Raw genomic sequence first — 14,460 nt, 5'->3', positions numbered from 1 at the left:
CTATCTGAAAGAACTACTCAATTAAGGAGATTTTAATATTTTTGAGTATTTTCTCAGCTGGTGTGTAACAGTTTCAGCCGAATCACCTCAGCTCTATTATTATGAAGAGAAAAAAAAAACACGTTTAAACACGTTTGATTGTTTTGTTGAGCACAAACAGTTTCACCGACGTCATAATTCACGTTATAAAATCACTGTATGTAATGCAATCCACGTCCCATTTTCATCAGATTAATTTCGCTTTATAAGCCTGTATTGTCATCACAAGATCATCTGGTGTATGAAATCCGCCTGTAGCATTAAACCTGTCCTGGATTCTCACTAGAAGGCAGCACTGTGATTTTAACACAGGTATCTTACGGATTTTATTGTAACAGTCGCGTCAAAGAATGCCCGTCGACAGCGCGTCACCGCGTCAAACATGTCTGTCGGTATGTGCAGGTCTCTACCATGAGCGTCTGACGCGCTCAGGAAGCGTTTGACCATAGCGTTCCGCGACGCGCTCAACGCGACTGCGGATGCTAAACACTCTCTCGGGCGTCATAGAGGAATGAGTATCCACAATCCAGTGGTTAACATTAAATAAAGGCCTCTGGAGTTATCGACTGCTGGAGCCTGATTTGATGCGTCTCTGTGGTCCGGGTGAGTCAGAGGAAACGCTTGACCTGAAGTGCTAAAAAATCTCCGTTATAGTGACGATTATTTCACAATTGATCTGTGCCTGTCGTCGCATGCATGGTTGCTTAATAAATACATTTCAGTTTTATCGTATTACAAAAGATGTGTTGGTTTGTAAATAAGCAGGATATCTTGTTCTCCTCAGGGTGCACATTGATTTGTGATGGACGGGATGAAGAGGACAGTGCTCTCTCTCTCTCTCTCTCCCCTGTTTTTGTGACCCGTCAGCACAGGTAGGCTACTCATGTGGATTACTGCTGTTATTCATTAATAAAAGGCTCATTCCTGTTGTGCAGCACATTTTCTTACATACATGTCTTAAAATAATAACATACTGTACTCACAGTTTTTAAACAATGAGATAATAGTTGTCACAAAATCTAATTTAGTGAATTTTTTAGTTAAGTTTGAGTTTGTTGCCTTTTTTGCCATGTTTGAGTATTCAATTTGTTTTTAAATGTAATTTAATACAACTAAAGATTACAGGTATTTCTATTTTACATTCTATTTTTCAATACATCACATTAATAACCACCGAACAAACATAAGCAAGTATAAGCTATGGATTAAATGAATCCTGTTCACTGTCCTTTGAGGCATCCTATTCTTTTAGATACAATTATAATTAGATTACACAATATATGATAATATCCGAATTTCAAAAGATTGACAGCCTCATACAAAGTTTTTCAATCTGGAAATTCAAGTATTCATTTTTTTATTTTATTTTTGTGCTTTCAAACGATTAATCATGATTAATTGCATCCAAAATAAATGTTTTTGTTTACATAATATATGTGTGTGAGGGATGTATATTTATTTTGTACACACACGCACACACACACATATGCATGCATTTATTTAAGAAAAATATTTTACGTTTATATATTAAATATATGTATATATGATATCATTTACATGAATATAAATATATACACATAAATATTTTCAAAATATATGCCTTATGTGTGTCTCTTTATATATACAGAATGAATATACACACTACACACATATATTATGTAAACAAAAACTTTTGCATTTTTTAATGTATATTCCAGCATATATGATACATATTATTTTATTTTTTTAAGTACCGTACTGTGTAGCAGGAGTGACCCCAAAAGTGTGTGGTCTTTGCTGATTTAATCCATGGTCTGGCATTGATCCCGGGCACACTGACACTTTAAAGTTCTCCTTTGTAGTTTGATGTGATGGATCTGTCACTATTGATTTTTGTGTTCCTCTGTTTTTCCAGTGACTTCCACACATGCCATAGATGTCCTCCCCTTAGCTCACTGAGCTAACTTTATTTCTCCTCATCACCCCTGTTATCCTTCCACTCTTCCCTCTCTCATGCCTCTTGCTCTGTCTTTACTCTGTCTCTCTTCTCTTATCTGTACCTTGTTCATCCTCTTTAACTTTCCCGTCCTCCCTTCCTCTGCCACTCCTGCTCTTTGTTGGATGGCATAATGGTGTGCTGTGGTCGAGTGCTGGATTCACCCTGCACTCTGGCTCTGTTGGTGGGCTTCCAGTTTGCGTTTGTCCTTTACTTCTCCCTGGGAGGCTTTCGTGGCCTAGTGTCTGTATTGGTTCATTCGTCTGAGCCTGAGATCGACTACTCTCGACCGCATGATGTCTACACTAACCTCACCTCTCTGCTGCTCCACCATCCAGGACCCGGTGGACCAGAAGAGCAGCTCGGGGACTGTGTGCTGCCTTCTCCACTGCTGGGTAGATATAAATCCACACTGAAGTGCTTAAGACATTGATCAATGGATTTGTTCGTTTACCTTGTCTCATTGTTTGTTTTTGAATTAAATGTACCAAACACACGTTAATGAGTTTTGTCCACCCCCCAAAAAAGAAGAAGTCTTTGTCATTAATTCCTCTCACTTTATCTTATTTTACCAGATGTCTAAATTCACCTGCAGCATTTAAAACAACTGATTTTAGTTTTAAGGGGTTTTATTTTATTTATTTATTCATAAACAACTGCAAAAACTAATATATATATTTCTTACTAAACTGCATTTTGTACATTGCACACTCAGAAATGCCAAAAATGGCAAAACCCTTTCAAACTATACTGATTGACTTGGATGACTTTGAGTGACACTTAAAAATAAAAAGAAGAAATAAGCTGTTAATTAAATAAACAGCTTTAAATTTCATTTCTTTATTTTATAATGATTCAGCAATTTATTATTTCTATATATTTTTTAATTAATTAATTTACTACATTTTAAAACATAAATTATTTTTTTAATGTATATCGGTTCGCCAGTTTAAACAGTGATTTATGTCTTTTCACTCCATAAAAGATTCCATTTAACAGTGATATATATATATATATATATATATATATATATATATATATATATATATATATATATATGTATATACATACATATATATATATATAGTGTTTTACTGATTCAAGATTTAAAGTTAAAAAAATTAAATATCTAGTCTTGACCAATACAATAATAAAAACAAATTCTTTGACTTTGCGCAATAATGAATATGGTCCAATATATCGTACATCCCTACTCGTAAATTTTCCACAAAAAGGAAAAAATTCATACAGGTTTGAAACAAAATAATGGTGATTAAATAATGACAGAATTAAAATTTTTAGGTAAAATAAATTCCTTTAATTTGGTGCTGTAGCAAAGATTGTGTGTGCTTTGCTCCTGCTGTCTGCCAGTGGGTCCTGTTTCTGTCCACCTCTCCTCACCCCCTTCCCTGGAGAAGATAAAAGAGAAGAACCCCTTGGTGACCTTAGGGGGTCATTACCGCCCGCCAGACTGTGAGCCACGGCACCACACAGCCATCGTGATCCCCTACCGGAACCGGCAGACCCACCTCCGCGCCCTCCTCTACCATCTGCACCCCTTTTTGCAGAGGCAGCAGGTCCACTACGGCATTTACATTGTGCACCAGGTCTCTGGTTCATTTTTATGCTGACTTGTCACATCTATTGTTTGGGGGAAAATCCTAGCAGTAATTAGAGCAAGTAGCAGGGACAAAGGGTAAACAAAGCTCATAGCTTATTGTCAAGCTATATTAGTGTTCTATTCTTGCCGAAGAATGCATTTGTGTGCACTTGATTCGCTCATAGTCTGTGTTATCAGTCAGGGAACTCCACCTTTAACCGAGCGAAGTTGCTGAATGTTGGAGTGCGGGAGGCACTGAAAGAGGAGAACTGGAGCTGTATTTTCCTGCATGACGTCGATCTGCTGCCTGAGAATGACCACAACACCTACACCTGCCACCCCCAGTACCCTACACACCTCTCTGTAGCTATGGACAAGTTCAGATACAGGTACCCTACCCAGGATTGAATGTTTCAACACACCTTTTCTCTTAATGAACAGGGGTGATATTTTTGTTTGCACTCTTATGTTTGTAGTCATGGTAGTATAGGCATTTCAATAATACTAGTTTTAATATTATGTAATTATAATCATAATAATTTTTATATTACAGTATTATAATATAATAATAAAAAAATGGTGTATAGTTGAACAATGTCAAGGTTAGATGCCACTACCTTTCAAAAATTGGTAGGGTTTCTAATGTATTTAAAAAAGGTCTCTAATACTAATTTGATTTGAAAAAAAAAAAATACAGTAAAAACAGTATTATTATTATTATTAAATATTATTAGTAAACATAATATAATATACAATACTATAATATAACAAAATAATGATTATATTTGAATATATTTTACAGTGTAATATTATGCTTATGATGGCAAAGCTAAATTTTCAGCATCCACTTCAGTGTCACAAAATACTTTGTGTTTTACTTTATATGTGATTCATTTTTTAGGATTCTTTGATGAATAGAAGTTTCAATAGAATGCCTTTTATTTATAAGATTAAAATGCCTTTAGTGTCAATTTTGTTCAATTTAACACATATTTGCTGAATAGAAAAAAAAACGTACTGACCCCAAACTTACGTATATAAATATTTTAAAATAAATTGGAGGTCGATATTTCAATTAAATTCTAAACACTTTAATTTAAAACAGGCAACAAGAAACAAAGAAAATAAAAATAAATAAAAACATACAATAAATAAAAAACATATGTGTTTTTACTTTTTGAAGAATTTGACAGATCTTATAAAACTTCTAGAAACAAAAAGTTTATCCTCTTCACGCTTGGTAAAATAGGTGATGTATCCAGGTCTGCACATCTTGGGTCACAGAGTCTGCATTTCTGTACTCTGCAGCCACAGTGTCCACCTAGATATAAACATTCACCGAGAACAAAAAAACTGCAGAGAAGTCAACCCATAAATTCAGTGCACCAAGGCTGAGGATAACATCAGAACTTCTCTGTGATGAATCCCCAGCATTCAGACATGACTCAGTGAGTTAGTCCTTGGGTAGAAATACAGAGAAAAATATGAAGAAAGATACATAGCTCATCTAGCTATCACTCAAAATTTAATGAATAGTACTAAAGAATAAAGAACAGCTTTAGGAGCACAAGGGATCTCTGGAGGGCAGGTTGAATCAGCTGTCAAAGTTACAATACCACTGTCTTTTTTATTTGTTTTATTACATAAAAAAACAAAACAATGAGTACTTTTCCACAGCAATGAATTAAATTGAGTAAAAACACAGTGTTACAAAAGAGTTCAAGTTAATTCTGCTCTTTTAAACTGTCTATTCATTATTTATTCGTTATCATGATCATGAAAAAATGTATCATGGTTTCCACAAGAAACATTGATAATAAGAAGCACTGAGCACCAAATCAGCATATTAGAATGATTTCTAAAGGATCATGTGATTTCTTACAAAACCATAAAAATATCTTTCCAACCCCAAACTTTTGAACAGTCATGTCTATACAGCTCAACAAACACACATCAGTTGCTTTTCCTATCCTTTTCCCCAGATTTATTAAAAGAACACATTAAAATACAGTGAAACCACATTTTAAGGATTTACACATTATCTATGGTTGTCACAATATGTCATCATGTTGTATGTTTAATTTTTGAAACCTAATCAAACTTTATTTACATTTTTTTCAAAAAATGCTTAAAAAAAGATCAGTATATTATGATTTGCACCCAGTTTTCTCTGGTAATCTGCACATTTTGTCAATTTTAGAAGGTCAAATGGATAGAAAAATTTTTGCATACCATACAGTGCACATATTATATACTTCAGAAATATTAGTGTGGTAGTGTTCTGAAAATAGTTATTAAACCGCATTCTTTGTTCATTCATAAGGGGTCCCAGTTTTCTCTCCATTCGTACAGACTGCTGTACTGATGTAATGCAGAGGTACAGATGAACATTAAACTGCAGGGGAAGCTGTGACACTTCAGATGGAATGATTGATGAAAGATAGTAGAGACAGATGACCTTATTCCTCTGTGCCTCACCAAATCACTGCTCCGACTCCTTTGCAGGCTTCCATACTCCCAATACTTCGGAGGGGTGTCTGCTGTAACTCCAGAGCAGTACCTCAAGATGAATGGCTTTCCCAACCAGTATTGGGGCTGGGGAGGAGAGGATGATGACATCGCAGCTCGGTGAGGATGGCAGAGTTCAGTTCATAATGCATGTGCATGAATTATTTCAACATAATGGAATGCAGTAGAGATAAAAGTAACTGGCACGTCTGCATCAGAAATGTGTCCTGTTAAGCTTTTGTGTTGCACCTCTGTCATCTCTCCATCACCATTTAGTTTTCAGTTTACATTCGCATTGGTCTTTGCCATTATTCTCATTTTCACTGCATCCGTCTATCCATTATGCCCTCCCCTGCATAGCCACATGAGGGACCAGTAAGTACATGCATGAATCACTAGATTGGACTCAAGGTTTCCAACTATTTAGGTGTCACTATACTTTTTATTCAATAATGCATTCAAGTAATTTTACTTCTGTGACAATTAGAAACATGTTGTAAAAGATTAAAAGGTTTTGAAGGAAGCTTTGAAACCAGAATGAGTCAAGTGTAGTAGATCATTAGTAGTGTTGAGGATTTGAATCACATTTTCTTTATGCTTAGTTCTCTCTCAAGTGTCTTTGGCATGAATAAGATTGAGCATCATGAGGAATCTAATGAATCTGTTTCGGATTCCTCATTACGCAGTTCCGTTAATGATTCTTTTAGAACGTTTGAGAAAGGTGTATTTGAAATAATCTATGATGAGATCATTTGTGTAATAAATAAATGTTAAAAAGAAAAATTGTATTACATTATTATTTTACTGTCTTTTGTATAGGCTGCATACAATAATAATTGGCCTAACTGTGTATTAAATAAAAGTGCTAAAACTAAAATGTGGCGGACATTATGTCATTCCACCATTATTTTGCTAAAATGCTACCAACAAAAACAATAGAGTGCATGCTTAACTACACGTCATATGAACAACCAGTCTGTAATTACATGAAATCTCATAAGCCTTAAAGGGTTACTCCACCCCAAAAAATGGAAATGAAAATGTTGTCATTAATCTCTTACTCCCATGTCGTTCCAAATCCGTAAAAAGCTTGTTCGTCTTCGGAACACAATTTAAGATATTTTGGATGAAATCCGGGAGGCTTGTGTCTTTATCCGTAAATACACATAGAAAACATATTCTTGTGTCACTGCTGACAAAGAAGAGCATACGCAGTTTGTGGACCATTGGACCATTCTCACTTCAAAATGTTTTGGTTGAACCACTGATGGCAGATGGATTATTCTGACAATATCTTTCATACTTTTCTGGACCTTGACAGTGTATTTTACTTCACAAGCCTCCTGGTTTTCATCCAAAATATCTTAAAATGTGTTCCGAAGACGAACAAAGCTTTTACTGGTTTGGAACAACATGGGGGTAAGTGATTAATGCATAAGTATTTAATTTTGGGGTAGAGTTTTCCTTTTAAGTGCAACATTGCGAGTTGTGTTTGTGATTTTTCACACAAAAAAGGCTCATACTTTGATAAGTCAGACTACACCGGTTGCAATATATGTGTTTGATTCATGCTCGTATTAGTCATTTGGACTGGTTGAGGTATATGAATTTGGTTCAGGAAATGATTCATAATGGATTCATTTGGTTAAGAATCAATGAACTACACTGTTCCTGCTGAAAAGTTTTGATTCACAACAAAGATCTGGCTAATTCGTTCTGTAGGGAAAATGTTTTAGTGTACTTTCATGAGCCATTTAATAGAACCAAGTGTAATTTGCTGTAATGTAACTGGCTATTTAGAATAAGAACTACTGTAAGTCCCAACCTACTCAACATCTTTGACAAAGCAGAACCTCTGAGTCCATCAGTGTTTTTCTTTTCTTTCTTGCTGTTTAATATGCCTTGGTTTGATTTCAAAGCTTGGTTTAAATATGGTTTGATTTCACCCTGAGCTATTTTTCAGGGTACAGATCAAATCTAGTGCAAGACAAAAAGTATTTCTGGAGACAGTCCAGGACCCAGATTTGTGTTTTGGGAAAACTGACATTGCATGTATTCTTGGAGAACATTTTGAAGGGCATATCAGCTCATGTTGATTTGCAAACTTGGCTGTCACATAAATAACCCTTACCCTGATTTGGATGACTCAAATGGCTGAACCAGAAACAAGAACTTAAAGTATTCAAGGATTTAAAACCTGGATTAGACTCTCCCACATTTGATGAAACTTCTGAGGATTTTAACTTATGGTTCGAACCTTTTTACAAAAAAATCCTCAACATAACCTTTTTTTAGCTAGTTCACATCCATCTGATGGTTTTCCTGCTGTGCTTTGTGCTGCTCCTTTTTTTGTCCCTGTCTGTTTGATACTTCATACCATCCTTCTTCAGGATTTTCTTTTTTCTTATATGTTACTGTTTCTACTTGCCCTGTGGTTTGGTCTTTAGAGTCCGTCTCTCTGGGATGAAGATAATGCGCCCGCCTTTGGCCATTGGTCATTATAAGATGATCAAACATAAAGGAGATCAGGGTAATGAGCAGAACCCGAGAAGGTGATGTCACTTGGCACAATATATTATATTATAAACTTGGTGTTGGTACTAGGGTTGAAAAGGGATATAAAAAATGTCTGGTAAATTTCCAGAAACCTTCCTTGTTCTCTTGCAGACTTTTGGAAAGTTTTGGAAGGTTTCTGGAAATTATTCACTGTTTTTCAACCCTAGTTGGAACAATCTTAAAAATAAAGGTTCTAGCGATGCCATAGGAGAATCATTCTGGGTTCCCCAAAGAATCTTTAAGGGAACAGTTCTTAAAAGAATCATTATTTTTCTTGGTGTGAAGAACATTTTTAATCTAAAGAACCTTTTGTCCATCAAAAAGGTTATATGGACAATAAAGGTCCAATTTTATGGCAATAAAGAACCTTTATTTTTAAGAGCGTATGGATAGATACGTTTATTATTTAATCCATTTGTTCAGTCTGTTTATTGAATCAGTTCCTCTTCATGAATTTGTTCTTGTAGGTTTGACTTGCTGAAGCGCACAAGGCTGAACTGGCGCTCAGATGGACTGAACTCACTGACTTATGAGCTCCTGTCCAAAGAGTTGGAGCCATTGTACACTAATTTGTCTGTCAACATTGGGGATGATCCACACCATAACCCTATGAAGGCTCTACCTTGGAAGTCAAAGCCTCAACCCGTTCCAACCAATAAAACGAAGACTGAAAAAGTGCGTGTGGTGATCAATCATAATGCTACAAAAGTGGAGCTCACCCACTTGAATGCCAGTAATGTAAGTTCAAATGTTGGTCAAAAAGCTCCTTTGAACCAGGAGGTGGGATGATTCTGATAATCAAGTATCCACAGAAAATCCACAGGGTGAGATATTGATGGATAGTGGAGGAAATACCAGTTTGCTCTTTGTTTTATACCATAAAGCATTGCTACTCTAGGCAAATAATTTAATTCCACTGAAAGTTGACTGAAACGGTTTGGCCGCCTCTGAATGTTGTTCAGCTGCTGATATGGTGACATTTGCACAAGTCTGGAATCATATGCTGAAGATCTTGTTTTGCTGTAGGAGTCATATCAGAGTGGGCCGAGCTGTAAACCCTCTCGAAAGTGACCAGTCGATGTACCTGTGCAAGTCCTGTGTGTTTTTGAGCCGATGTGCTGCCAGCTGCTGCTCTTCACCCCACTGTGTGGGTCTGTTTTTCTGTGCCTTTTCTTGCCATTGATCCAGTCTCTTATCAACATGCCATGACTTAATCAAAAACATTATTACTGCACACCACTGTTATTAATACTACAGTTGAATGCTCATTCCACGTTTATCTATTTTCTCTTCTTTTAATATCAGCACACACTGCTTTGTGATCTAGAGCTTGCGCAGACATGTCACTGTGGTCTATTTTTGGTCTTACTGTACAAACTTAGAAAGGTGTGCTCTTTCTCTTTTAGCTGCTCAAGATACCTATTAATAGTTTTATGATATTGTGTAAAAGATAATTATTTTAGGTATTGTGTGGTGCCTTTGTTGGATTCCATTTTGGTTGTAGACAATCACTGGGATAAGCATATCAAATTACCAAATTATGTAGAATCTTTTCCCACTTCTATTTGGTAAATAGATTTGATGGTTTAGGTTGAAGTGTGACTTAAGTCTAAGACGTTAGTTGTTATTTTAAGAGTTTATAAACATTAAACAGGTAATGGTTTATGGTTCGTTATATAGAAAGAATGCATTTTATTTGTTAGTAAAAAATATTGGTTGTATCACCATCATGGCACTTTTACAGCATGTAAATAACTGCACTCTGTATTAAACACAGTCCTAGAGTGTAAGGTACATTTAAAGAACAAAGATATTAGTGACATACATTTATCTTTTGAAATAAAAACTGCATTGCACATTAAATTAGCAGGTTCACTTACATTTTTCAAAAAAAGATCTTATTATTTGCTGTAAATGATAGTCTGAGGGGGATCATTGAGAATGTGACATGGTGCATATTTCAAATTTCATTTCAAAGAGGTTGTTTAAATGATGTATTCTGGTTTTGATACACAATTCTTAGTGCGACAGCCTAAAAAAAAAAAAACATGTTTTACTTCATGCCATTGTATTAAAACTACAAAAAGTGTATTTGCAAGACACTTGTATACTTATATATATACATTAAAGTACATAGTTTATTAGATACAGTATTTGGCATTAGTTTTAAATTTCTTGAAGGCCTAATTGTCTCTTACTTGAGAACATCATATCTGATCTTAAGATCTTAACTGTTTTAGACGTGACATGCTCTGGAAAAGTAGTACGATTTTTAGTATGGTTCTTTTTGTCGAGGGGGGGGGGGTCATGTCATTTTTGGTCAAACATTTTGTTGATTTAAATGTATATTCGAATGTCTTCTCTTCTGGCTATGATGACTGTTGGTTTATACAAACCCGATTCTAAAAAAGTTGGAACACTGTACAAATTGTGAATAAAAACAGAATGCAATGATGTAGAAGTTTCCAATTTCTAAATTTATTCAGAATACAACATAGATGACATGTTTAAACAGAGAAAATATATCATTTTAAGGGAAAAATAAGCTGCATTTAAATTTCATGGCATCAACACATCTCAAAAAAGTTGGGACAAGGCCATGTTTACCACTTTGTGGCATCCCCTCTTCTTTTTATAACAGTATGCAATCGTCTGGGGACTGACGAGACAAGTTGCTCAAGTTTAGGAATAGAAATGTTGTCCCATTCTTGTCTAATACAGGCTTTAGTTCCTCAACTGACTTAGGTCTTATTTGTCGCATCTTCCTCATTATGATCTGCCAAATGTTTTCTATGGGTGAAAGATCTGGACTGCAGGCTGGCCATTTCAGTACCCATATCCTTCTTCTATGCAGTCATGGTGTTGTAATTGATGCAGTATGTAGTTTGGTATTGTCATGTTGGAAAATGCAAGGTCTTCCCTGAAAGAGACGATGTCTGGATGGGAGCACATGTTGTTCTAAAACTTTGATATACCTTTCAGCATTGATGGTGCCTTTCCAGATGTGTAAGCTGCCCACGCCACATGCACTCATGCAACCCCATACCATCAGAGACGCAGGCTTCTGAACTGAGCGCTGATAACAACTTGGGTTTTCCTTGTCCTCTTTAGTACGGATGACATGGCATCCCAGTTTTCCAAAAAGAACTTCAAATTTTGATTAGTCCTGCCACAGAACAGTTTTCCACTTTGCCACAGTCCATTTTAAATGAGGCTTGGCCCAGAGAAAACGCCTGCTCTTCTGGATCATGTTTAGATATGGCTTCTTTTTTGACCTATAGAGTTTTAGCCAGCAGCGGTGAATGGCACGGTGGATTGTGTTCACCGACAATGTTTTCTGGAAGTATTCCTGAGCCCATGTTGTGATTTCCATTACAGTAGCATTCCTGTATGTGATGCAGTGCAGTCTAAGATCCAAAGATCACAGGCATCCAGTATGGTTTTCCAGCCTTGACCTTTACACACAGAGATTGTTCCAGATTCTCTGAATCTTTGGATTATATTATGCACTGTAGATGATGATAACTTCAAACTCTTTGCAATTTTTCTATGAGAAACTCCTTTCTGATATTGCTCCACTATTTTTCGCTGCAGCATTGGGGAATTGGTGATCCTCTGCCCATCTTGACTTCTGATAGACACTGCCACTCTGAGAGTCTCTTTTTATACCCAATCATGTTACCAGTTGATCTAATTAGTTGCAAATTGGTCCTCCAGCTGTTCCTTATGTGTACTTTTAACTTTTCCGGCCTCTTATTGCTTCCTGCCCCAACTTTTTTGTAATGTGTAGCTCTCAGGAGCCAATATTAGGTACGACATTTCAAAATGTCTCCCTTTCAACATTTGATATGTTATCTATATTCTATTGTGAATAAAATATAAGTTTATAAGATTTGTAAATGGTTCCATTCCTTTTTTACTCACAATTTGTACAGTGTCCCAACTTTTTTGGAATCGGGTTTGTATGTGTATATATATATATATATATATATATATATATATATATATATATATATATATATATATATATATATATATATATATATATATAATGGAGACTCTGAAGCTGCATTTCCACCTGTGTCTGAGTTATATTGAAGTTTGCCACAGATATTACTATTGATCGGTTATCTTGTGAATAAACATCGACAACATTGTCCAACTGTGATTTAGCCATACATCTATTTATTGTGTGTTTTTCAAGAGAGAGTTGAAAAATTTTATCCTTAAAGGGATATTTCACCCAAAAATTCAATTTAGATGTTTATCTGCTTACCCCCAGGGCATCGAAGATGTAGGCTATGTGACTTTGTTTCTTCAGTAAAATAGAAAATTATGAGTTTTAGCTTCAATCATTGCAGTCTATCAGCCATACAATTCATGGCAAATGGGAACAGAATCTATGAGAATATAAAAAAACATGCACAGACAAATCCATATTAAACCCTGCGGCAAGCAAATTAGGTATTTTTCTTCTTCTGGACCATTGACGCTCTGTCACACACCACTGAAGCACAGGAGACAAGATGAGAGCTCACTGAACTTTAATAAAGAGAAATCACTCAGGGAAAACACAGCTGAGGTGATATGACGTGATTGTCCAGCATCCGAGAGACTTCACTCAAAAGCACAAGTCCTGGTGTACTTCAGGGAGGATGAGACTAGATGACCACTGACCAATGACAAAGTTGAAGATGATCTGAGAACTGGAGATCGGGAGTTGGGTAAGTCTTACACATATGCAATAGACGAGACCAGACGGTTAGGTGTCTGTGAGTGCGGGTTTATATGCATCTCTTGATTGGGCAGAGGCAGATGCAAGGAATTAATACTCAGGTGAGCTGGAACGGGAAGGTTGAGCTGTAGGGTCTGACGCTGGTTGGTTGGCTGGATCCGTGACACACTCCTAATTGAGATTGGAGATAGAGTGTCAATGGTCCACTTGAGATATAGGTCATGTTAATGCACTTATAAGTCTGCGATTCGCCATAATGCAAGAAGAAAAAAAAATGCCTCATGCGCCTAAGAGTTCTAACAGTGCAGACATTGTGTGAATCAGAGGTAAAAAAAAAAAAAACACTATATAAATACTGTTCAGTTTCTTGCACAGACAAGTTCATGTTTTTTTTTAATTCTCATAAATTCTGTTACCATTTGCCATGCATTGTACGTCTGAGAGACTGCAATGACTAAAGCTAAAAATCATAATTTGTGTTCTACTAAGAAACAAAGTCACCTTCATCTTGAATGCCCTGGGGGTAAGCAGATAGACATCTAATTTTCATTTTTGGGTTAACTATCCCTTTAATCTTTCTAGAGGGATTCTTAAAAGGACAGTTCACCCAAAAATGTAAACTCTGCCATTGTTTACCCTCATGTCATTCCAAACCTGTATGACTATTTCTTCTGCAAAACACAAAATCTGATTTTGAAGAATGTTGGGAACAACACAGATTTGGTTTGATTTACTGACTTGCGTTTGGACAATTGAAAAGAAAAAACATAAGACACTTCTCAAAATATCTTTAAAAAAAAAAAGTCAGGTTGGTTTTTGGGTAAACTATCCCTTCAAGCTCACCTTCAGTTCCCCAAGCTTTCAGTGTCTGCTGACAAAATCACTCACTGGCTTCCAAGCACCAAAAACATAAACCGATGACTGATGAATCAAACTGATGTTGTGTCATATGTGGCCTACAGGTGTGTCAGTGTATTATTAAGCAAATAAATAAAAAAAAGTATCTTTTGCTGTTTATCTTTTTAATTTTTTTTATTAAAATACAGA

At 35.9% G+C, this 14,460-nt stretch overlaps 1 protein-coding gene across 1 annotated transcript; it reads left to right on the top strand.

Moving 5' to 3' along the window:
• The first annotated feature begins 226 nt into the window (after nt 1-226).
• Nucleotides 227-11,213, top strand: LOC113094776 (beta-1,4-galactosyltransferase 3-like). The gene is made up of 8 exons (XM_026260441.1): nt 227-642; nt 824-911; nt 1,934-2,409; nt 3,386-3,621; nt 3,813-4,003; nt 6,120-6,242; nt 8,570-8,674; nt 9,146-11,213. The coding sequence occupies exons 3-8, from the start codon at nt 2,148-2,150 to the stop codon at nt 9,465-9,467; spliced, it is 1,239 nt and encodes a 412-aa protein (XP_026116226.1). The 5' UTR covers nt 227-642; nt 824-911; nt 1,934-2,147; the 3' UTR covers nt 9,468-11,213.
• The last annotated feature ends 3,247 nt before the right edge of the window (nt 11,214-14,460 follow it).

The sequence above is a fragment of the Carassius auratus genome, unplaced genomic scaffold (genome assembly GCF_003368295.1).
Source record: "Carassius auratus strain Wakin unplaced genomic scaffold, ASM336829v1 scaf_tig00215416, whole genome shotgun sequence".
NCBI lineage: Eukaryota > Metazoa > Chordata > Actinopteri > Cypriniformes > Cyprinidae > Carassius > Carassius auratus.
The sequence above is the reverse complement of the archived record's forward strand: the minus strand, read 5'-3'. Positions and strand labels throughout refer to the sequence as shown.

Bases quoted from the DNA above. Each gene is read 5' to 3' on its own strand.
- LOC113094776 (XM_026260441.1), top strand. From the start codon at position 2,148: ATGGTGTGCTGTGGTCGAGTGCTGGATTCACCCTGCACTCTGGCTCTG. The intron at 3,622-3,812 runs GTCTCTGGTTCA...CTGTGTTATCAG, and splicing joins GCATTTACATTGTGCACCAG to TCAGGGAACTCCACCTTTAA. The intron at 8,675-9,145 runs GTGATGTCACTT...TTGTTCTTGTAG, and splicing joins AATGAGCAGAACCCGAGAAG to GTTTGACTTGCTGAAGCGCA.